This window comes from Pogona vitticeps, chromosome 4 (assembly GCF_051106095.1).
Source record: "Pogona vitticeps strain Pit_001003342236 chromosome 4, PviZW2.1, whole genome shotgun sequence".
Lineage (NCBI taxonomy): Eukaryota > Metazoa > Chordata > Lepidosauria > Squamata > Agamidae > Pogona > Pogona vitticeps.
In genome coordinates, this window is record NC_135786.1 from 82230800 (window position 1) to 82256463 (window position 25664).

The window sequence follows — 25664 nt, forward strand, 5'->3', positions numbered from 1 at the left end:
GAGTGGATAAGGATCCACTGGCGGCAGCAGATAAAAGGAGAAAACAGTACATTGTGTCCGAAGGTGGACCTGTGTTTGAGGGAAAACAAACAGGGGACACTGGGGGAACACGTCAGCGGGTAGAATGAGGGGTGAAAACAAAGTAATGCAATGAGATTTTCTCTCTTGTCTGGAGGAAGAAAGGTGCAAACTTGTGTGGAATCTATGCATGTGCCTATATAATGAATAATCTTTGTAGGTTTCAAATATGATTTTTGTTCGTTGACAGCGAGATTGAGATTGCGAAGGAGGGTAAGGGTGAAGTGAGTGTCTTGTTGGGCCTTGTGATGGGAATGAGCTAGGAGGAGTCAATCGTCGATGGAAATATGATAATTTTTTTGCAACCTGAGGTAAGCAGCTACTGGTGCCATGCACTTGGTGAATACTCTTGGAGCTGTTGCAAGGCCAAAAGGAAGCCTTTTGAATTGGTAGGCTTGTAATCCTAGCTGAAACTGAAGGAATTTTCTGTGTGAAGGATGTATGGAAATACGGAAGTATACGTCTTTGAGATCTATGACAGTGAACCAGTTGTTTTCACAGAGTAAAGGAAGAACTGATTTGAGGGTAACCATATGGAATTTTGTGGTAATGATATATTTGTTTAAGTCTCATAGGTCTAAGATAGGGCAAAGACTTCCATCCTTTCTGGATACAGAGAAATAGCGAGAGAAAATCCCATGTGTTGTGTTCTGAGATGGGCTGTATGGCGTCTTTGAGGAGTAAATTTCTTATTTCCTCTTATAGGGTTGGAGATGGTGGAGTAATGACATGTGTTGTCGGAGGAAGTTAGAAGAAATGGATGCAGTAGCCGTCATGGATGATGGACAGTACCCAGGCATCTGCAGTAATGGATTCCCAGACAGGTAGGAGTTTCCAGAGGGCAGGATGGGTGGAGTGATGTGCAATCTCGGTCATCGGAGCGTCAAACGTAATGTTTGGGCATGCAGTCGTTGCTAATAACGGGTTGTTGGCGGAATTTATTTCTTTGATTTCTGAAATAGGCTGTATAAGATGTTTGCTTTGGAGGATCACATTGGAATTTTTGATACGAGTTGTACGGTCATCTCCATTGATTTTGTTGGGGGCATTGTTGGTAAGATGGATAAACTCCCCAACGTCCAGCTGGTGATCTTTTCTTTTGCACTTTTTCCAAAATATCAGTTTCAGCATTAAAGAGGCCTACCCCATCAAATGGAAGATCTTTGATACATGTGTGGGCACCCTCAGCCAGGCCAGCTGTCCTTAGCCATGAGAAATGTCATAAGGCTACTGAAGTGCCCATTGACTTTGCTGTGGCGTCTACCGTGTGCCTAGCAGAAAGCATCTATTGTTTGGCAACGGAAAGACCTTCTTGTTGAAAGGTTTGGGCGAATACTTTTTTGTCCTCTAGTAAAGATTCGACAAAGGTTGACATATTGTCCCAAAGGAAACATTCATATACACCCATAGCTCCCTGGTAGTTAGTGACATGCATGGTGAACGCTGATGATGAGTAGAGCCATCTTCCCATTGAGTCAATCCTTCTACTGTCTTTATTTGGTGGCATGAGGGTTTGTCGATGTCAAGATCTGGATTGTGAGGCTTCGACAAAAATAGAGTTTGGAGCTGGTTGTTTTTGAAGAAATAGAGCTCCAGGATCATGGATTCTGTAGAGGCTATAGATTAGTTTAGACATGGTATGGGATGAGGCTGGTTTTGTCCAGGATCACTGAGCGGTGCTGAGTAGAGACAGAAGCATTGAGATGTGTACTGGAGTAATTGTACCTTTAGAGACTGGGTCGTATAGATGATCAGCCAGTTCTGTTGAAGGACGGTGGATTTGGAGATTGAGAGACTTAGCCATACAGTTCATAAGTTGGGCGTAAGTTTGGAAGTCTTCCACTGGTGATGGTGGGTCAGCATCGACAAGGTTGGATTCCAGTGAAGTAAGTAATACTGATGGTGTCTGAGGTCTGGATCCGTGATCAGAATAATCGGGACCGTATCAGGAGTTGACGGATTTTCGATTGACGTCAGTGTTGATAGGTTGAGTGTCATAGTATTGACGTTTGTGGCTCGATGTCGGAGGCATCATGTCCATGGGCATTTGCCAATATCAAGGATTTTCGATACCAAGAGATGTCATCCAAGTGTGATGGACGTCGTTTGATATGGTTGAACGTCTGTGCCAAACTCAGGGTCATAGTGACGTTGAGTTTGATGGCTTGGTTCTATCGGGCAACAGAAATCGTGCATTGATAGAGGGACAGAACGACTGTCCATGGACCAGGATGGCTATCAAGGATTATCGATAGCAGAGCCTATGTCTCGGTGATGTCAAAATGGAGGTTGCTGACAAGCTGGTAAAACAGGGGAGTATATAGACGCTGGAGACTCCGAGCGAGAGGAATGATTTCCCTCGTCTGGATTAGTGGGAAAATATCGAGAGGCTGGAGCTGTAAAAGCTTCCCGTGTAGAAGAAAATTGCTTGACCATCCTGGGTCTTTTAGGTGCCAGGTAGGGAGCAGGTTGGAGTTGATGTGGGTCACCGTGATATGGCCGTTTCGACACCAATGGCTGTTGAAATTGAGGCCCGCCATGAGAAGGTACAGCCAAGCTGGGTAGAGCAACTGGCTGATTGGCGGTTGCGGTTTGTCTGGTTGAGCACTGGTCGGGGCAAACGGTAACCTGGTGAGAGTGCTGAATGCGGGTTTGAGCCACACGTGATGAAATAGACAGCTCCAGGGACTGTTGGACCTGATGTCTCTGAGGAGGTTGTGGTGGAAGATCAAATGTTACCGAATAAGGTATGGTCTCTAGTTGTTGTTCGGAGTTGACCCTGTCAGATGAAGCAACTATGGAAGGGTTGCTCAAAAGAACAGAATTTTGAGGACTCGGAGGAGAAGATGCTAATCGATCAACTCTGTCATCCCATTGGGAGCAGGGTTGATGAGAGGGGATTCTGTCATCGTCACAAGGGGAACCAATAGAGGTTGATTTGGTGGTTTGTTGAGGCTGCTGAGAAATGACTGCAGCTTTAGACTTATGTTGTTTAGGTCTTTTAGGTGGAGAAGGCTCCTGAACCAAAGAGGTTTTGGTGGATATTTGATGTTTAGTAGAGGGCTTCAATATTGAGGATTTCGGTATCGAGCGCTTCGATTTATGGTTTTTTGAAGTTTTAGGCGAAGTGGATGAAGCGTTGGAGTGGGATGGTGTGGTCGATGGACGTTTTGAGGCTTCAGAAAGAGCCTTCTCCATTGCTTTAGTTTGTGAGGTGGCCTTACAAGGAGGTTGGACCATTTTGGTAGGTTGAAGGGATTGTTCCCAAAGACTGAGTTTTAATCTGGATAAGCAAGAACGGAGGACTCCATGCTTGAAGTTCTTATAATACTGGCAGGAGGACGTCTGGTGTGCCTCTCCCAAGGAAAAAAGACACTTGGCGTGGCTGTCGGAGAGTGGTATTTTGTTATCACAGACTACGCAGTGTTTAAATGGGCCCAAAGGGGCCATGAATAGGAGAAAATAATTCGAGGAGAAAAAAAACGATGATTCAGGGAGGGGGGTGCACTGCGGCCGGAGGCCGAGAAAAGTAGAAAGGAAAAAAAAATCTCTGATGATAATGAATTTGATCTAAAAATTTAAAGGAAAAAGATTGATAACAGGAAGGAATCAAGAATAAAATCTCTTTTACTCACAAAAGCAGAACTATGAGGCTCTCAACGTGGTGGTTGAAAGAAATTGAAAGGGGAGCCTTGGCACCAAGGTACTTATACGAGGGGGGAGGGGCCTTATTCTATATGTTTTTTTGCTACCGCAGAAGCTCTAGTCCAGAACTTTCCGATGAGGCTCCGCACAGGGTTGTATCACCCAGGGTGTGATTCACAGAGGCCATGAAGAACTGGCTATTCTGAAGGCCAAATATAAGTAAAAGACAACCATTCTCCAGAAGGATGTACAATTGGAGTAAGAAGACAGCTTTTAAATGATTCCACAAGAAGTCCCTTGAGTTTAAAGGAACTGACTTCCAAGGACAAATGCTTGGGACTAATGTCTTATTATATTAAATGCACCTCCCACATGGCAGTGTTTGCTTTTGTGCCACATATCCATTTCTAGTTAGATCAGTTATACATTTGGATCTTGGAAGGGAGGATATGTCTGTTAAAACATTCTCATTCTTTATATGTATTTTGCAGCTGTATCTCGATTCCTCCCACCTGTCAAAAAAAAAACCAAAGAGAGGCAAAGGGAAAGAAGCATTGTGCTTCCTCTCCTACCCTTTCTCCCACTTCTTCTGGACTTTTTTTCCTGCCTGATTTAGCTACACAAATCTGTACATAGAAGATATTGGTAGTTCAGCTAGAGTTGGATCTTGGGGTTACACCCCAGCAGCTCCCAAAAGAACAGATTAAATAATCACTGGCAAACAAGTCTGGAATCATTACTTCGGCCAGGATATTAGGGCCAAGTCTGATCATCACCACAGCATCCTCTCTTCCTTATTTTGAAAATACAGGCAGACTGGCACTCATTTTATTAGTTTTATTTTGAAGGGCACTGCTCTCTTCTGTAACAAAAACTGGAGAAGTGTGCTGTGTGTCAACCAAAGCTCATGCTATTTTTTTTAAAAAAAGCAGTCAGTGTTAAAGGTGCCATGTGACCAGGCAAGTTTTCCCTCCAAGTAAACAGCAGCAACAAATTCCACTTCAGTCCCTTCTCCATTCAAGACAGTTCAATGACTGAAATGAGTTTTGAAACAAAACACTACTGAGTTCAATCATCATCATCATCATCTTAGAATGTCAGAGCTGGGAGGGACTCTATGGATCACTGAGTCCAGCCAATGTCAAGGAGGCCCAGTGGGGAACTGAACTCCCAACCTTGGGCTCTGCAGCCAGATGCCTAAACCACTGAGCGCTATCCAGCAGTTCTTGGCACTTTTCTCTTTCTCTTTTAATTTGAGTGGGCAAACCTTGTTTCGGTGCGGATGTGGGGGTGCGGAAAATAGAAATAAAATGTTAATAGTGTGCTAAAGCTAACCATAAGGCAGCACTCTCCCTCACAGCTTATACTGTAGTATTATGAAAGTTCATACTCTGTGAGGCTAGTTTCTCCACTTCCAGTACTTTAGTCCAGTAGTTCTCAAACTGGGGTCCCTAGGTGTTCTTGGACTGCAATTCCCAGAAGCCTTCACCACTTGCTGTGCTGGTCAGGATTTCTGGGAACATCTGGACACCCAAGTTTGAGAGCCACTACTTTAAGCCTCTGAGGTGGAGTTGGAGGCAGCAGGAAGGTGCTATATATGCAGGACTCTATCTCTGCTCTCTCCATGAAGGAGCACTCGATCATGTACCAGCTTAAAAACCTGAAAGGGTACATCTGAGACCCTTGTTCGCCACTTTTGAGAAAACTAGGTCTCTGTTTGACAGCACAAGAAGAAATGAGGCTTATGTCTTCAAAGACTGAGGCTTAGTCTCAGTGGGTAGCTGTTCTGCTCCAATTCTCCAGACAAAATTTAGATCTACAGACACCAGTCTTCATTCCCATTCTGCTCTAGCAGGAAACATAGTACAAATACTTAAGTAACCAAAAAGAAAATATTCAGTGGGGAGCTACAAAGCTTCAACTTTACCTTACACCTAAAATGAGATCAATGATATAGTTATACAGATATTATTACTGAGTTCTTCACCAAACTAAACATAATCCATAAATTGCTAGATGCATGAAGACAGAAAATTGTCTCCAGTCAATTCAAATAGAAAACAATATTACTTAGACTTCAAAGAGCTTTTGAAATGTAGCTATGCTACTTTTGTATGCAAGGCAGGAAGAGAATCCAGTCAACTGTATACTGTATCTTGAGCTCTGCAGTTTCCATTTTTTATTCAAGAGCTTATGCACAACTGCATTTATTAAATTAATACATGCAATCTATCATCCAGTTTAATCAGATTAAGTGGAGCTATCAATTCATAGATTTCCCATCTTATGTGCCCTTCATATAACTTAGATACAGGTTGTGCACACTGCTTTAGGAAATAAGATTTACATGCCTGAACAATGTATCTGAAGAAGTGGACTGCGACCCACAATGAAATAAATGCATTATTCCTAAAGGCATTACAATCTTTCTGTGTTCCTTTGATTTTTGTTGTTCTTGTTGAAACATACTAGCATGACTCTCTCGCTAAAACATACTACAAAAAGGAAGAAATTCAGCAACTAAAATTATACTGATAGAGTTTGCAGCACATTTACACATGTATACTGTAAGCATGCATCCCAGCAAAATATACTCAATCAACTTTACACATAGGTCCATTTATTCTCCCTCTCCCTGTCCCCCACATCCAGTCATTCTCTCATATACAGAAACATTTATTCTCTCTCTCTCACACACACACACATACACATACACACACACACACACACACACAGAGGGATCCTCTCTCACACAAACATATTCTCCTCTTGTCTTCCAGTGATCACCATATGAGAAGGCCAAGTTAAAGCTACACACGAGTAATTTTCACCTTGCTAAATGTGTAAAGCTGTAATTAGAAAATAGGCACCTTGTCCTATTTCACAAATTTATGACTACTGAAATCCCAGTGTGTCAGAAATTTTAATTCAAGTATGAACAACTACCATCACCCATTCAAATTTTTTGACATCCAACACAAAATCTTGTCTAGGATATATGCTCTGCAGACTAACTTTAACCTTTGGACTGAAGGTTATAAAGCATTTTTCCAGTTTAGAATATTTGGGTTCATTTTTAAAAGGTTACTAATGTAGTCATTAAGTCATTAAGTGAATTGCTGGCCAATTCAGCCAGTGACTTTATATATGCAATTGGTCCCTACAGGGACAATCAACCATAAATGTTAATGCTTTTTAATTTGGTCAGCCTACCTGTGACTGACTGCCCTTCTTCGCAAGCACAGTCACTGCTTCCCCAGTGAAGGCATGCAACCTGACCTCATCAGGCTGCAAAACATGATGATCAAACTGGGTACAATATGAATGGCACTTCTGCTCAACTGCTTGCAGCAATTCTCTCTCTCATCCACAGGTCAGATGAGCAGAAGTTTTGGCATCTGACCTTGGATACTTACTTTAGTCTGTCTGCTTCACCAGACAAATCCTTGCTTCCTACAACCATCTGGAGATTTTATTTGATTTGACTTAAGAATAGAACACAAGTAGCTTTTCTCAAAACTCATGAATACTCAAAGTAAAATCAGCTTTATTTTAAACTCATTTTGTTGAAGATGAAACAATACTATTTGTTACCAGTGTCTAGAGCTACAGTTTTACATGAGTACTGTATCTTCTGGTACTGTAGAAGTAGATTTTAACTGGCTAGCTTTCTGTATAAGTCAAATCCTCAATCTTGTTCAACTTTCAGGTCTGGTTCTACCACTTGACATATCATACAGAAGCAGTGTCTCCATCAACAAGTGCAACACACATGGGTTATGTCTGTAATGTGGAATGTCACAGGGGGAAAGATCCAAGCTATTGTCATCATAAGGATTTGCCACAGTGGTGCCCCGCTTGACAATTACCTTGTTAGATGAGGAAATCACTTAACGATGAAGTGCAAAACAATGTTTTAAATGAGAAAAAATCGCTTCACGATGATCGGCTCCCTGCTTTGGGAACCGATTTTTCGCTTTACTACGACCAGAAAACAGCTGATTGTCGGGTTTCAAAATGGCCGCCCGCTGTTTAAAATGGCTCCCCGCTGTGCTTAGCACGGATTCCTCGCATTACAGGCACCAGAAATTGGCCGCCCTATGGAGGATCTTCCCTGGACACTGAGGTATTTCACCCATTGGAACACATTGAGCAGTTTTCAATGCGTTTCAATGGGCTTTTTTATTTCGGTTGATGAGGTTTTTGCTTAACAGCGATTTTGCTGGAACGGATTATCCTTATCAAGCGAGGCACCACTGTATTACCAACTACCATATGGAGAGTAACCCTTCCCTTTCCAGATCGGTAAAGGTACAAACAGATCAAGCCTAAGTAAATTTTTATCTTTGGGTTGCATCTCCTTGAAGTGGTGGCATTTTCTCATCTCACCGATGCACCAGTTAATGAGTATTTTCTATTCGGAAGTTTGTTTGTTCTGTTGGAAGAGTTTAAATCTAGGAGGATTCTATCTCAATAAATGATGTTAGACATAAAGTCTAGTCCTTGGTTTTCTGACCTGAAAACAAGGGCAGCCATCTATACTGCTATAATGAATAGAAGAAAATTGTTGTCAAGTTGCACACATAAAAAGCAATGTACAAACAAACAAACATTTTCATGGAGTACATTTTCTTTTTTATATATTTTATGGTCTAAGACAGACTATCCACAATCCCACCAGTATTTTAAAAGAGCCAGAGACAAGAAACAACTACATCAGCTGAATAGTCGCCTTTTCCTTTTTTCTTATTTATGCTTCTCATTCAGTTTTAAAGGAATTCCAAGGTGGCTAGGATAAAAATACCTGTCGCCTTTGAATACAAACTAGGATGAAAAGCAGTCTTCAAGGTTCTTCTCCATTAAATTTGGCGAGCGGAAGAGGAAATGAGCACATCACAGTCAGGAGTGCCTTCCAATTCTAGGCCCGCCAATTAATTCCACCATCACTGAAGGAGAAAAACATAGTGGGCATACAAGAGAGAGCTTTCTCACTGGCTACGCCCATGTTCTTAATCCTTCCCTAATCCCCACAGTTAGGGAAGGCAAAGTTGCCTCCCATTCTATTTTCTTTCTGCTGCCAAGCAAACAGATTTGCATTCAGACCGACCTTTGGCTTTTAAGCTGGTTGCTGCTGAAGGGTTTTTAATTGCTTGATGCTGTCATCCCATTATACAATGGGTGATTTATGTTTTCAATAATAATAATAATAGTAGTAGCAGTAGTAGTAGTAGTAGTAGTTGTTGTTGTTGTTGTTGTTGTTACTGTTAGTTCCATTTAAGGCCTTTTCAGAGGAGGCGTGGCAGAAACAAACAAACAAACATTGCACAAAGCAAGATTTCTCAGTTAATTTCTACATTTAATCTAGTTTTCAGCTCTAAAACAATAATCATAATAAGAATACAAAGGCAGCTCTTTAGTGTATAGGCTGACTTTCTGTTTTGTTGAGTGATAGAAGTTTCTAACCATCTGAAAAGTAATCCTTTAGGCACTCGAAAACCAGAGAATAAGCTTTTCCACAAAATTGAGAAAGGCGAAGATTGAGAGCACTTGCATATGATTTAATGCCAAACAGAAAAATATTAAGGTTGCCTGCACCCTGTGGCTCTCTAGAATTTATAGCTATGTGCTTAGTTCCATTTTCTTCAGGCAAAAAGAAATAGTGTAACACATTCTGATTGCCAAAAAGCCAGTGAATGAAGAAAATTAAGAGATCAACCTCAGCAGCCTGCCTTTTTTTGGCTTTTATTTCACAGTGCATATATACTCATCAACAAACATGTTGCTCCTACTAACAGTTCTATGACAGAGATAGGCAGCTTGCAGCCTGATGGCTCAATTTGACCGCCAACATTTCCCTGATCTCCGAGACATCTCTCCCTTATTATGAAGTTCACTTCTCAGAACTCCTTGGGAGAATCAGCAGCTAAGATAGGTCTGCTGAAGTTTCGGCTGCTGTTCAGATTTATGAGGATTTTTTCAGGTGTCACAAAAAGCTGTGTGTTCTCTCTCACACACAAACAAAACTCCCAAGGTTTTCTTGCTCTCCTGCAGAGCTTTGGTGATGTTCACATGAAAAAGATTTAAAGCTACTTGCATGAGCGCCACATGAGGCTGAGAAACCATCAAATTTCTGTGCCTCCTATCTCATTGTCTTCTTGCTCTTTGCTAGAATTGCTCTTTGCTAGAACTCTCACAGAATTGTACCCAACCACATGCACCAAATTCCACTGCAACCATCTCAACATCCACTGGAGTTAACATACTACAAAACAAACTGACAAATTATAGCAGAATGCCGCAGACTAATTTTTTTTTAGCTAATGATATTTTAAGGACGAAAAGAAAACAGGGGCAGGAAAATAAATGAAGCAACCCATGTTTTAAAAACGCATTTTTGAGCTTCAGCCTTGTATGCCAGAGGGAACACCGGGCACATAATGGAGCAAAAAAACATAACAATCACAACTATGGATTTCCCAACGAAGTGAAAATGCTGGACTTGTGCAAACACTATTTCATCAACTGGGATAACAAGTTTTCAAATCCTAACATAACTAACAAAATAGGTCTCTAGTGAACTGAGGATCATTAAATCATGAGTGTGATCTTGTTTACCTAGCTTTCTCCTGTCCCTATAAAGAGGGCACCCATTTTGCAAGTAAAAAAAAATTAGAAAGAAGACAAAAACAAGACATCAATTACCATGACAGATTGCAGTGTACCTGTTTTGCAAGGCCATTTATGAATGGCTCTTGATGAGCAGCAGACTGCCTTTGTTTATAAAGTGCATATGCTTAAAATGCAGTGCTTCAACATGCAGTACAAAAAGCATGTTTTCCTTTCCTATCCAGTAGTCACATCTCTTATTGGTCATGTTCACATATATCAAGCTAAGCCGTGGATTATTCTGGGCACAGTTTGTTGCTTTATCCATGAACTATATGTTATTTATAGTCTGTTTCTCTCTTGCTGTTTTGTCTGCTCCTGGCTTCAGGGTCGATGGCAAGGGAAACAAGTCAGAGTGGAGGTGGGGAAATCAAGGAGGTAGCTGTGTTACAACAGAGTCCCGTGACACCTTTCAGAATAACAATCTTTAAATCTTTAAGAAGATGTATCTAAAGAAACAGACTGCAGACCACAAAAACTTATGCCAAATAAAATTCGCTAGTCTTAAAGATGCTACAGAACTCTTTGCTGTTTAAGTCAGAGCAAGACTCATTTCTGGATTCAGATATAACAAGAAGAAATGATTTATACAAGACATTTGTAAGCCAACAAGCTATGATTTAAGCCAACAAAAAGGTATGTTGCCCAATTACAGTTTGCAGCAGGCTGACAAACCACAGTTTGGAAGGATGGGTTGCCAACAACATGCCAACATTCAACAAATCACTACTAGCTTTACCATTATTAGTGGTAAAAGAGCTCTTCTAAGCTTAGAAGAGCTGTGGGGGGAAAACCACAAGGGAAAGAGCTAATTCAAGCAACAAACCTATTGGGAAAATGTTGCAAATTAAATGCCTCTTAATTACACAATAAGCAATCTGACAATTTCTACATCCACATTTACCTTTAAACACACACAGACACACCAGGAAATACATCACAGTTCTAATACAGAAGGTTTAGTTCTGTTTAGACCATGTTCACGCATAGAGTAAAGCAAGCTGGGATTTACTGAATGGCCTACATCTCTTCTCCCATGGCCAGCTAATATGCATATCCAATTGTGGAAAATATATGTTAAAAATAGGTATGTGTTATTTGTTATTGATCAGATAAGCATACAAGACTTTGTGTGTGACAAAGCTGTCCTTGTTGAAAGTGAATATGTGTTCTAGGAGTAAAGGCAACCAAATCTATCATTTCTGACTCTACAGATAGCTTTCTTAAATAAGCTACACATTACAGTGATGGAAATAATGTAGCCCTCCCCTTTTTCTCAATTGGAAAAAAATTCCCCAAATAATTTCTCCAGGGGGAGTAATCCCCTTTTAAATCAGGATGTCACAAACTCAGATTTGTTGGTCATAAGCAGGACAGCTGGTCATGACTGGTCTTCTTAGTTTTTCTTGACTACACCTTCTGTATTAAAAAAAAGACAGAATTCCTTTCAAGGTCTAGATTTCATAGGAAGGAAGCAGGATCAAACTTGGCCCAGTGTTTAGCTCTGTATAGGGTATAAGGGCTTCAAATTGGCTGAAGAAAGTGGGTTGAGGAAATAATTATAATTCTTTGCTTACCCAAACTTAAAAAGACATTATCACATCCATAACCTATCCTGACATGTAGTTGAGGAATTTTAAAACATCCCACACTCTACACCGAAATCTCTCATCTTGGCTTTCCAAGATTCTTCTTGCTAAGATGGGCAGAGGCAGACTCTTCTCCTTCACTAGGAGATATGATGCTCCTCCTTGCCTACCAAACAGCTGACTCTCCCTCTGCCATTCGTCCACTAAAATGGTGGGGTCAAGCAAACTGGTGAGTGACTTGGGGACCTGTGAAGTCTGCACACAATTCATGGGCCATATGTATCCTGTGGTGATGAATATAAACCCATTAAACTCAGCAACTTGGAGGTATATTACGACTATCTTTTTAAAAAAGAAAAGAAAGACCCACACTTCAGATTTTCAGATTTTTTTTCTTTTTAACAATTTAATGCAATACCCCTATGTAAATTATCTTTCTTACTAAATTAACTGTGGTAGCAGCTATATCTGCAGTATCACAATGTATTCAAAACTATCCAGTGCTTTCATTTTCTTCCAAAGCTCTTGAGAGTCTTCTCTATAGTTCCTATCAGTTCATGTTTCTTGACTTTTCACTAGGCAAATTCCACTCTACAGTATTAATTTCGCAATTGTGTTTGTTCTATTGATAAAAATGCTGTTCCTCCAAATGGGGAATACCTCCCCATTTGCCATTATACGTATTGCACTGCATATGAATGGTTTGTAAGACCAATTAACTGCCAATCAGAAAAGACAAACACTTCTGGGACAGATTACAGGACATCCAACCATTATTATCAATGTTTAATACATACAATCTTTTATGAACAGTTTTGCTAAACAAACACTTGCAGCCTAGTTCGCAAGTTCTGTGCAGGAACAAACTCTATTAAAGAAGACATTCTTTAATAGAGTTTGTTCCTGCCTACTTTCATAGCAGGCTGATGGGAAAGCAGGTGTGGCAAAGACTGCCCAATAACCCATGCAAATACAAGCCCAATGTTGCAAATTCAAATACTGTGTTAAAAAATGAACCGTACTCAATCTGTTCTTTACATGTTCACAATCTAGTACAGGTGGAAAGCTTTTACTGTGAAATATAGCACAGAGTTTCTAAAACAGCTCTTCTCAGCCAGGTGCCCTCCAGACTTCTGTTCCTATCACCCAGCCAAGAAGGCCACTTAGGCACCTCTGGAAGATACAAAGATGGGGAAGGCGGGACAAGTGATTTGATTCTTGTAATAGCCCAGACCTACAGCTGTGTCAACAGTCCATAAGATAAAATTTATGAGATATATATGTTTTCTGTGGATACCAATACTAGAAGGACCATTCAGACTCTGAAACAAAGACTCGCCCCTCTTGCGAGCCAAAGCTTCATCTTATAATTTTGTGGGTGCCTCATTGGTCGCTCAGCTGACCTTATCCTGAAGATTCAGACTGGAGGTAAGCAACTCTCCTTTGTTGTATTCATTTCTGTCCTGCAGCTACAGTGACCCAGCCACCTTTTCCACTACCATAGTTCAGATTTCTGACCCACAAGATTAGAGTATATGTGGAGAACCTATTAATCTTTTCTTGTGCTTTAAAACAATTTTGTTTGTCCTTGTGTGCCACCAAATCAGAAGTGACTTATAACAACCCTAATAAAGTTTTCAAGGTGGGGTGTCTAAGGAGTGTTTCCATGGCAGAGCAAGAGAACTGAATCCAGGTCTCTTGAATCCTACCTAGTCCATTACTCTATCCAGCACATCACACTGAGTGCAAAAAAAATTGTACTATTATTTACATTCTGTCTCCAAGTTTGACTGATTGCATTTCAAACAAATGCAATACATAGATTAAACTCTTCTGATGAAATAGTATTAAAATTATTCTGTACTTCTAGAGCATATTGACTTACGTTTTGCTGTTGTACTACAAGGTGTATTCACAAATGTGCTAAACTTACAGACCTGCTAATCCTTGAACTAAAACTTTGTGCTTGGCAGAACTGCCATCTTCTGGCTCAGTGGAGACTTGTCATTCTGACCTAATCTTTTAAAGCAGCTATGAGGAATGTGTGTAAGTTGCATACTCTCCATTACTACCTAGGACTGTAATCTCTAGATGGGGCTATAAATGGCCACAAAAGCCTTAATGCCTGAAACCTAAATTTACAAATGACTCAGCGCAGCTCCAATCTGGCTTGAAAAAAACACATTAAATACACAGCTTTGACCCTGATTGCCTTTTTCCAAAAAAAAAAAAAAAAAAAAAAGTGACACAGGATTCAAACAGCACCTAACTGGCTGGCTGGCAATTAGACTTGATTTTACTCCTCACATCCATATATGCCCCAGTGCAATTTTTATTGTTCAGGCTCTAAAATATCCTTCACCACCTTTTGGTGGAAAGACAAAGTCAACATTGCTGAAATAAAATTGCTTTAATTTGTCCTGAATTAATTGCTTATTCCCACTGTTAATTTATCACTTCCACTGGTGGGACGGAAGCATGACTAGGTGATAAAGCAGGTCCTCTGGATCTGAAAAGCAGAATTCCAATGCAGATTTCAATCGCATAGCATACTTAGGAGTTAAGTCCCACACTGAACACAGAGACTGTTTTCTGAATAACTGTGCATAAGATCAAAGTACTAATTTGCCATTCTGGGCATCCTTACTCTGGAGAGAGCCATACTGAGCACAGTAGAACTTCTAAAGGAAATGTCCTTTCAAAAAACTGATGCAAAATAAATCTTACTTTGTCAAATAATTTCACTCTTCTCTAACATAATATTTTTTTCCATGTATTGTAACTCACCTGAGGAAAATGTTTCTAGAAGAGTTAATACCCTGTTTCTATGTTTATTCAAATACAGTCGTGTCATCTTCTGGATGCTGCTCAATGGTGGAGGATGGGGTTTCACCTAACTTATTTTTGGGGTAGGTCTTATACTATGAGCATTTGCAAAATCATACTAGGGCTTATTTTCAGGTTAGGTCTTATTTTAGGGGAAACAGGGTAGCAATTTCTTTCCTGAAACTGGCAATATTCATTTGCTTACGATGGGCCTTCTGACCTTAGCCCAGTGAAGAAGACTCCATTTCTGTCTTGAGCTTTCCAGTTACTGACACGTACCGTCCTACTTGGCTGCTGCAAGAATAGATTTATCGTTCCTTGATTACTAAAGCTGCTTTACTAAATCTATAGCAAAGAGAGCAAGCTAATCATTGCATACCATGACAAGAGCAGAAGCAAAGATAGCAATATTTTAGCAATAGTTAAATCCAACAAATACTTCGAAATGGAGCAATGATTAGGCAATTAAAAATAATTAATAATTATATGTCATCAAGTCAATTCCAAGCTTGGTGACCCGCTCAGGATTTTGTAGTAATAAAACACAGAGAAAGAGTTTACCAGCTACTTTTTCTGGTGGCCCTTTGGGATGGTGCAGAACCAGTAGTAAATTCTAAAGACAACCCTCACTGTTCCTCAAGTGTATATAACACAGCTTCCTGACTTGAGTATTCATATGGTCAAAACGGCCCTGTGATAAATACAGTACTTCTACTACTCTGTATTGTCAATTTTTATATAAAATAAACTCTGCAAAAACTTGCTCCATTCACTGCCTGATATCACATGGTGAAGAAGCATGGGAGAATGAAAACTAAATTTCACTGGCCATTCTATCTATTTCTGCAGTCTGCCTGAAGCACAGAAAGAATAGTAAATACAAGAGGCAACCACAGTACAATTTAGAGGCTGCTTATGTATCATTAAAGAAATGAAGTAAGAAAGCTGAGCCCTCTCTAGCAATAAAACCCTCAGTAAGAGTAATGCCAGTTTGTAAGTATGAATGGGCTTTTTCTCTTGTGCGTTTAGGAAAGGTACACCATGGTATCGATATCACATTTAGCTTCTGTGTGGATCTAGCAATAATAGCCAAATCTTCAGACAAAAGAAACCTTTTTGCTGAGTGGTGAGTTCTGTTCGTGCAGTATACAACTCCCCCCCCCCCGGGATGATTTTTGTGTGGATGTCCTTAAATTCTGAAAGGAGACTGTGGAAAATGACATTCTTGTCTTAAATAACTTTTTCAAGTTCTTTTAATGAAAAAAAAAAGATATTTGATCTTGGTGGAAAAATGCTACAGCTTTGTAAAAAAAATGAAAGATATCCTTTGTAGAGTTTTAAAACTACACTTCAAAGTTTGTCTCTTAATATAACTCTTTCTAACACAGCTCAAAGATTTACATATTCAGGGTGACTGGGAGTAGGATGCCTTGGTCTTTAATGGTGACTTAAAATTGCAAACATAATAAACAGCAGCCAGGTGGCCAAAAGCATCAGACTACTTTATAAGAGCAAGGAATTTATGCTTAACAGTGGAAACCAAGGCATTTACAGAGAGAATACTGTGGCTCAGTGGGGCTTACTCCCTTGTAAAGGTATTCTAGGATCATCTTGTTAATCTTTTCTTCAGCCCTGATTATCTTAAAACGCTCCTGACAGTCCTCCTTTCTAGAAGAGAGATCCTGTTTTATATGCTTTCCCTTCCTGGAGTCTGGAAAGCAAGGCTTGTTTTGGACTAAGACTTAACTATATACAGTGGTGCCTTGCTTGACGACGTTAATTTGTTCCAGCGAAATCGCTGTAGAACGAAAATGGCATCAAACAAAATTTTTAAAATCCACTGAAACGCATTGAAAACTGTTCAATGCGTTCCAATGGGCTGAATACCTGCTCGTCCAGTGAAGATCCTCCATACGGCAGCCATTTTCGGTGCCTGTAAAGCGGGGAATCCGTCCTAGAAAACAGCGGGGGGCCATTTTCTTCAGTTGGAGGCCATTTTGAAACCCGATGATCAGCTATTTGCTGATCATTACAAAGCGAAAATTGGTTCCCGAAGCAGGGAAATGATCATCACACAGCGAAAAAAACCCTTTTAAAACATTGCTTTGCAATCGCAAAAGCGATCACAAAAACGTCAACGTAAAGCGGATTTGTCGTAGAGCGGGGTAATCATTCAGCGGGGCACGACTGTAAGTGTGAATACTTTGCATGGGAAGATGTGGAGCAATAGTATGGAAAAGTCGCTATGAGAGATTAGAACAAGTTAAGCAAGTGTTACTGTCTGCACTCATACACATTCTTTAGACATACTCACTGCAGCCCATGAGCAATCACCTGAAATAAATCTGGTCATCTCATCCATAGAGGTACCCGTGTTAGTCTATCTACCCACGTTAGTCTATCTGCACACAAGGAGAAAGAAGTACTGCAGAACCTTTGAGACGACGAGATTTATTTCAGGTGGTTGTTCATGGATTGCAATGAATATGTCTAAAGAAGTTTGCTGCAATCCACAGAGGTTCACACCAAAATAAATTTGTTAGACCAAAGATGTCTCTTTGGCTGAAATCTAGCTGGCATACCTATACCTCTCGAAGTGATAAAATGACCAGCAGGGGGAGATTTTTCGTAATAAAACACATATCCCTTCACCCCCTTAGTTTCTCAGCAGGTGTGTGTTTGTGGGCTGTAACTCTCAAAATTCTGCCAGTGGAATTCTTGGAGAATTTTGGAATTTGAAGTCCAAGAAAAGAAAGGGGGGAGAATGGCACAAATAGTGATAGGAATTTCATATTTTCTGGACTAGGAATCCCATAAGTTTCAATTCTGCCAGTTCTATCTGACAAACAGACGCTTTACAGATACCTATTTGTGGCTCACTTCGGGGAAAAGGCCTCAACTGGAAGCCTCTGGACTAACTAGGCCTACCTCTGCCTAGCTTCCTATTCAGAAAGAAGCTTGGGCAGATTTAGGCCTAGCTGGGCCTCAAAGCCTTCCAGTTGAGGCCTTCCTCCCAGTTGAGGCACATTTTGATGTTTTAATTTAAAGCATCTGTCAGGCAGAGCTCCCAGAATAGAAAATTATGAGATTTATTGTCCCAAAACAAATATTCCTAATGCTAATTCACAACCCAAGTTGAAAATTTAACAAAAGCTGAGTATAAAAGTGCATGTTTCCACACATGAGCATATGCAGCCTGCAGCATTAGCAAAAATAAAAAATGAATGTGCAAGTTAGATCACCTATGTGAATGCACAGTTCAGAGATGGGTGACATGATTAGACAGACATGGGCAGCCAGCACAGCACGCGCACCTAAGTCTTGCAAACATTTGAGGAGTATTTGAGAAAGGAGTTAGAAGAGTGGTGGAGAAAAGAGGAGAAGCAGGACTCCTTTAACTTCTTGCCATACACTGCACAGAAAGCTTTGATCATAAGAGCAATATGACTAACCTGAGACAAACTGTTAGGACTAAGGTATCACTGACAAAGTACTAGTACCAATGGCACAGGGTTATATTTGAAAGTGCAGGTGCTCATCATAGTAGCCCCCCCCCCCAGACCTCCTTAAACAACACAATCAAAACATAGGTAAAGGTTCCCCTTGATATATAGTCCAGTTGTGTCCAACGCTAGGGCGCGGTGCTCATCCCCATTTCCAAGCCATAGAGCGAGTGTTTTGTCCATAGACAGTTTCCGCCAGCACGACTAGACATGGAACATCATTACCTTCCCACCGAGATGGTACCTATTTATCTCCTTGCATTTGCATGCTTTCAAACTGCTAGATTGGCAGGAGCTGGGAAAAGCGACGGGAGCTCACTCCGTCACATGGATTCGATATTACGACCACTGGTCTTCTGACCATGCAGCACAGAGGCTTCTGTGGTTTAACCCACAGTGCCACCATGCCCCTAATCAAAACATAGAAAGGATAAGAAATAGTTTACATTTCCTCTTCTGTTGAAAAGCTGGTCTTTGGCTATTTTGTGTAGTTGCAGACTTGTGTAGTTGTCAACTACTCTCAAAATTAGAAAACATTTTAAGATACTATTGCTGACTAATTTACCAATGGAGATGTTGATAAACATTTACTAAATTATGTTTATTTTAGTAGGATCTGGAAGGACAGATCCTGAAACTGAGGCTCCAATATTTTGGCCATCTCATAAGAAGACAGGACTCCCTGGAAAAGACCTTGATGTTGGGAAAGTGTGAAACAAGAGGAGAAGGGGACATCAGAGGACAAGATGGTTGGACAGTGTCTTTGAAGCTACCAACATGAATTGACCCAACTCCGGGAGCCAGTGGAAGACAGGGAGGGCCTGATGTGCTCTGGTCCATGGGCCACGAAGAGTTGGACATGACTTAACAAGTCAACAACAACAAAAATATGATCATTCCTGCAAATCTAAGGGGGAAAGGAATGCTGCAATGTATTTCTTTATTTTTTCAGAATTAATACGCTTCCAAATTTACGTATATGGGAAAAATCAATATTAACAAAACCAAGAGAACAGTTGTTCCAGAATTTGAGCCAATGTAATACAGTGATCAAAATGTCAAACAAGGTCAGGGGAAAAGCCAGGTTCAAATCTGCACTCAGGTACATAGCTCACTTGTTGAGCCGCTCTGAAATTTGACAATTTCAAGACTTGCAATGAGGATAAACCACAGAACTCCAACAAATAAATGCAACATCATTCAGACTATAGGGAAGATTCATTTGTGGTATAAACACCAACATCAATAGCCAGAATCTAGATGAAAGCCTAATTATCACTCTGAAAGACTCTTGTTTATTCCATATCTTCCCAACAGATGGCAATATAACACCATCAATAAAACCAACTTGTTGCTGAAATTCTACATTCTGTAAACATACTGTAGAAGAGAAAAGCAGAATGAGCCAGTATCCCATGGCCAAATGTGGAGCAGAAGGGCAATTGTGCAAGTTTTGCCTCCTGCTCCAGCAGGCTTCCAGGCACACAACAGTTGTGTGAGTGATCTAGCAGCCAGCGCGAGAACAGAAAAGAACCTGGGAGCTTTCCAAGGGGCAGAGAGGAATAATTATGTGATTGCCCTTCCACTCTGTGTTTAGGCAAATGAATACTAATCTAAGTGCTTTAAAGGAATGCTTTCCCCACCGTTTACTTCTGGCTTGTACATAACAGCCTAAAGGGCAAAAGGATTTAGACATTAATGCCCAATCACGTTTCCACATAATGCATGCCACAGGGCACTAGTATTTATGCATGCTGTGTGTCCTGGAACCAAGAAATCACTCTCAGGCTGAAAAAGAAAGTAAGAGTCTGTCATCTATACATATATTTCCCTTCTTCATAACCTCATCATTATGTGCTCTGCAACTGCATATGTGAACTATCTCATTGAAAACAGTGATTTGAAAATGATGCCAGGTTATTTGAAAGCTCTATGTGTGGCACTTCATCTGAAATTCAAACAAGTACATAGAATTATAGACAAATGGGGCTAGAAGAAGCCTATAAGACCATCAAGCACAATCTCCTGCTCTATACAGGAATCCAAATCAAAGTGTTGGAGTGCTCACCACCTCCTGGAGTAACTGGTTCCATTGCCATACTGCTCTAACAGTTAGGAGGTTTTTTCGGCTACCAACTGATGTTCAGTCCTGTAATTTGAGCCCATTATTATGCGTCCTGCACTATGGGATGACTGAGAACAGATCCTGCCCCTCCTCTGGACAGCAGTCTTCAAATACTTGAAAAATTATATCCCCCTCATTCTTCTTTTCTCAGGGCTAAACATGCCCAATTCTTTCAGTCCTTCTTCATAGGGCTTGATTTCCAGTCCCCTGATCATCCTTGTTGCCCTTCTCTGAACTTGTTCCAGTTTGCTGCCATTCTTCTTAAAGTGTGGTGTCCAGAACTGGACACAGTACCCAAGCGCTGAATAAAAAAGGAACAAGTATTTCATGGAATTTGGAAACTACACTTCTGTTAATGCAGTCAAAATAGCATTGGCATTTTTTGCAGCCACATCACACTGTTGGCTCATATTCAGCTTGTGTTCTAAAAGAATTCCAAGATCTTTCTTGCATGTAGTATTACTGCCGAGTATCCCACAACTTATAACTGTGCATTTGGTTTCGTTTTTCTAGCTGTAGAACTTTGCACTTGTTCCTGTTATATTTCATTCTGTTGTTTCTATCAAGCCTATCAAGACCTTTCTGAATTTTGTTTCTGTCTTTCAGGGTATTAGTTATTCCACCCAATTTTATTTAATCTGCAAATTTGTTAAGCATTATCTGCACCCCCTCATTCAAGTCATTTAAAAAATATCAAAGAGCACCAGGCCCAGGACTGGGCCATATGGTACCTCACTTGTTATCTCCTCCTAGTTTGAGAAGAAGCAATTGATAAGTAGTCTCTGAGTAAGACTCTGCAACCAGCAGATGCCTATAGCTGTTTAATCAAACCCACACCCAATTAGTTTACTAATCAGAATATAATGGGGCAAAAACCTGCTGAAAGCAAGCTATACTAAATCTACAGTATTCCTACCATCTACCAGGAAGGTTACCTGATCAAAAAAACAAGATAAGGTTAGTCTGGCAGGATTTGTTCCTGACAAAACAAGATAAGGTTAGTCTGGCAGGATTTGTTCCTATTGGCTTCTAGTTATCACTGCATTGTTTTCAACCTGCTTACACAGTGGCTACTTTATAATCTGCTCCAGAATTTTCCCTGAGATTAATGTCAGGTTTACTGTTTTAACTGCTTCAAGTTATAAGCATTGAGTAAAAATGTGTGAACACCGTCACAACTTTTCAATTTCTCTGTCCATAAGGACAGTAATGGATATACTGCTCTTCCATATTTATATTTTCCCTGGTGCCCCAGATGTATATGAACCTGAAGCTTCAAGCTCCCCGTTTCAAACATCCTGGTTGTTAAATGTTTTGCTGAAACAGCCACTCAGTTTGCATATCGATCCTTACAACCATGTTGGCCAGGCACTGTCTGTCACCTTGCACCCTTTTTACCACAATTCTTACCAAACTCTACAGTGAATTCAAATGGACTGCCTGATTTCTATTCATTGTACACTTTCAGCCCTGGGCCCTCTGAATTCATTAAACATTTGCTTCTGACTCTCCTGTATGATAACTTCCTTGCATACGTTCAGTATCAAATCTTCCACATACCTGTAATGTCAGGTATCCCTTATGATACGTGATCAACAGAAGTACAAATGCCAAAGTAACATTAAATAAGGGAATGTGTTTTTTTAAATGCTCTTCCACAAAGTAACATCCTAAACAAAGTCTAATGTTGCTTCAGACGTACCCGAAGACATATACAGACTGAAGAGCACTAATTTATATTTGTGGCTTATTCAAAACATGGAAGTCTGAGGTTAGGGAAAAAGCAACAAGATACCTGGACTCTGCAGGAGCTAAATTAGGATCCAAAGAAATTATCTCAGTTGTAATCTCCACCTTTCGTACGCTTCCAAAGAAATCAGTTATCAGGACGTTTTCAGGATCTCTCTGAAACAGATCTGTCCGATGACCAGGTGTAGAGACACACAAGCTCTTGGGGCACACCTGAAACTGTAAACAAAACAAAAATACAGGAATCTACACAATTGTTTCATCCAATATTATTCTAGCAAGCAAAGGACACTTAGTATGACAGCCAAAGTACACCAATGCAAAAACCTTGACATTTATTTTTTCCTCCTGGGCATCAGGAGAAGCATATTAAGCTAAACATAGCCCTCAAACAATAAAACAAACTGATTTTGTGGACATACATACATACATACATACATACATACATACATACATACATACATACATACATACATACATACATACATACATACATACATACATACATACATACATACATACATACATACATACATACATACATACATACATACATTTATTTTCATGTGACAACACTGAAGAAATGACACTTGGCCACAAATGTAAAGGAGTGAGTATACAGCTAGTACAACAGTGTAAATGTGCTGTCCCCTCAAAATAACACAACACACAGCCATTCATGTCTAAACCGCTGGCAACAAAAGGGAGTACACCCCTAAATGACAATGTCCAAATTGGGCACAAAGTGTCAATATTTTGTGTGGCCACCATTATTTTCCAGCACTGCCTTAACCCTCTTGGGCATAGAGTTCACCAGAGCTTCACAGGTTGCCACTTGAGTCCTCTTCCACTCCTCCATGATGACATCACAGAGCTGGTGGATATTAAGAGACCTTGAGACCTTGCACACCTCCACCTTCCATTTCAGGCTCAATAGGGTTTAGGTCTGGAGGCATGCTTGGCCAGTCCATCACCTTTACCCTCAGCTTCTTTAGCAAGACAGTGGTCGTTTTGGAGGTGTGTTTGGGGTCGTCATGTTGGAATACTGCCCTGTGGCCCAGTCTCTGAAGGAAGGGGATCAGTACATGTTGGCATTCATGGTTCCCTCAATGAAGTGTAGCTCCCCAGTGCTGGCAGCACTTGTGCAGCCCCAGACCATGACACTCCCACCACCATGCTTGACTGTAGGCATGACACACTTGTCTGTGTACTCCTCACCTGGTTGCCACAACACACACTTGACACCATCTGAACCAATGAGGTTTATCTTGGTCTCACTGGACCAAAGGACATGGTTCCAGAATTCCATGTCCTTAGTCTGCATGTCTGCAGCAAACTGTCTGAGGGCTTTCTTGTGCATCATCTTTAGAAGTGGCTTCCTTCTGGATGACAGCCCTAGAGATCAATTTGATGCAGTGTGTGGCATATAGTCTGAGCACTGACAGGCTGACTCCCCCACCCCTTCAACCTCTGCAGCAGTGCTGACAGCACTCATACGTCTATTTCCCCAAGCCAACCTCTGGATATGACGCTGATCACGGGCACTCAACTTCTTTGGTCGACCGTAGCAAGGCCTGTTCAGAGTGGAACCTGTCCTGTTAAACCGCTGTATGGTCTCAGTCACCGTGCTGCAGCTCAGTTTCAGGGTTTTGGCAATCTTCTTATAGCCTAGGCCATCTTTATGTAGAGCAATGATTCATTTTTTCAGATCCTCAAATAGTTCATTACCATCAGGTGCCACGTGCAGCTTCCAATGACCAGCATGAGAGAGTGAGAGCGATAACACCTGCTCCCCCTTCACACCTGAGACTTGTGACACTAACGGGTCTCATGACATCAGGGAGGGAAAACGGCTACTTGGGCCCAGTTTGGACATTGTCACTTAGGGGTGTAGTCTGTTTTTTAGGGGGAAGTGCGTCTTATGGAGCAAAAAATACAGTAGTTTATGATGAACTATGATGAATTAAATATGTAAGCCGCCCTGAGTAGACATTGTCTAGAGGGGCGGGATAAAATTCAAATAAATAAATAAATAAATAAATAAATAAATAAATAAATAAATAAATAAATAAATAAATAAATAAATAGTTGCGTACTTACAAGGTCATTCATATTGGTCTGGCTAGCTGGATGAATTTCTTCCAAGAACTCCAAAACATAAAATGTATACCTGTCCATCAAATGAACTCCAATTCCAAAATCTGGTTGATGCTGGCAAATGAACATAATCGTGAGTATTATGGAATATATATATTACAGAACATGGTCTGTTACTGAATATACCATTAAAAAACAATAATGTGGAGTAATGAGGAAGACAACATTGCATATATAACATGTTTGTAATTATTCTTTGTGGAAAACACAATTATCCAAAGCGTGGCCAAAAAAATAGGGGATGGTTACCTATTAATGAGAGCTGAATTGTAAATCAATCAGCTTCATGTACAGCACTGTGCTTATCTGTTTACACTATATACTATTTCATTTCCCCATTGTTTAGAAGCTGCTGGGGTCTACAAAATACTGCTGCAGGGGGTGTTGTGGTTATGGTTCCAGCTTCTTTATTTCAGCCTGCCACCTTCTCTCTTTTAAAAAATGGGGGGCTTAGCTCTCATGAGGGGTTATTTTAAATGATCCCACACCTGTATCCATCAATTAATTAATTTAGAGTTTTGTGTGCTTTCTTAGAGATGCAGCAGGGTGGGGTATCCAGGGCAATCTAAATGTCCAATGTGTGGCACACGAGGGAATCACACTTACACTAAGCAATAATTGTGCATTGGTCCATTATGAGAGGTACTCTATAAGGGGAAAACATGCATGAGAAGATTTTTTTAAAATGCAACAAGCCCCTTATTTCTATTGGCCAGTAAACAATAATCTAACTTTGGTTGCATCAAGGAATGTTCATCCTTTTTATGTTATTTAGGATGGGGTGTGTTTTTTTAAAGGGGGGCACCACACATTCAGCAGAAAGAGCAGTGGTTGAAGTCTAAGAATGTTAGAAGGGGATGTGCCTGCATATAGAGACATGCATATATATAGAACTCCTGCAACCCATAATGCACAAGAAAACATGCCATATAGTGGAGTCAGCTTGGATAGCTCCAAGATCTCTTTTGTGTGTTCTTTAAAACAGTGGTCCCCAACCTTTTCCCAACCACGGACTGGTTGGGGGGACATGGCACGCTTTCATGGGTGTGGTGCACCCACAGGGGGCCAGAGGTCACTCACGAGCATGCGCACAGCACTCTCTCAGGGGGTGCTTGCACGCATGCACACAGTGCGCTTGCAGTGGGCGGAACATGCTCACGCACATGCATGCAACGGCGCTTGCGGGGGGCACTCACAGGGGGGCGGGTTAGGAGATCTGTGGCTGCGGCCTGGTCCTGGAGGGGGCTGGGGAACTCTGATTTAACACATGGAGAAGGTCATCTGATCCCCTCCATGCTAAATTTAGTTATGGTCCTTCTGTTACAT

The 25664-nt window shown here is 40.8% G+C and overlaps 1 protein-coding gene across 5 annotated transcripts in view; it reads right to left on the reverse strand.

The window, feature by feature from the left end:
- The window catches only part of PIGK (phosphatidylinositol glycan anchor biosynthesis class K), a 148181-nt gene that overhangs the window by 91915 nt on the left and 30602 nt on the right, over window positions 1–25664 (reverse strand). For 4 of the 5 annotated variants that reach the window (XR_012086459.2, XR_012086458.2, XM_020794705.3 and 1 more), the window contains exons 8-9: window positions 24282–24392; window positions 22228–22400 (exon numbers count right to left, since the gene is read on the reverse strand). Coding sequence is in view for 3 of the 5 variants with exons in the window: in XM_020794705.3 (XP_020650364.3) it covers window positions 22228–22400; window positions 24282–24392 (284 nt within the window). In the remaining 2 variants the exon portion in view is untranslated. Of the gene's footprint in view, window positions 1–20550; window positions 20734–22227; window positions 22401–24281; window positions 24393–25664 lie in introns of those variants that run through there. The other variant, XM_072997818.2, reaches the window with a different exon arrangement.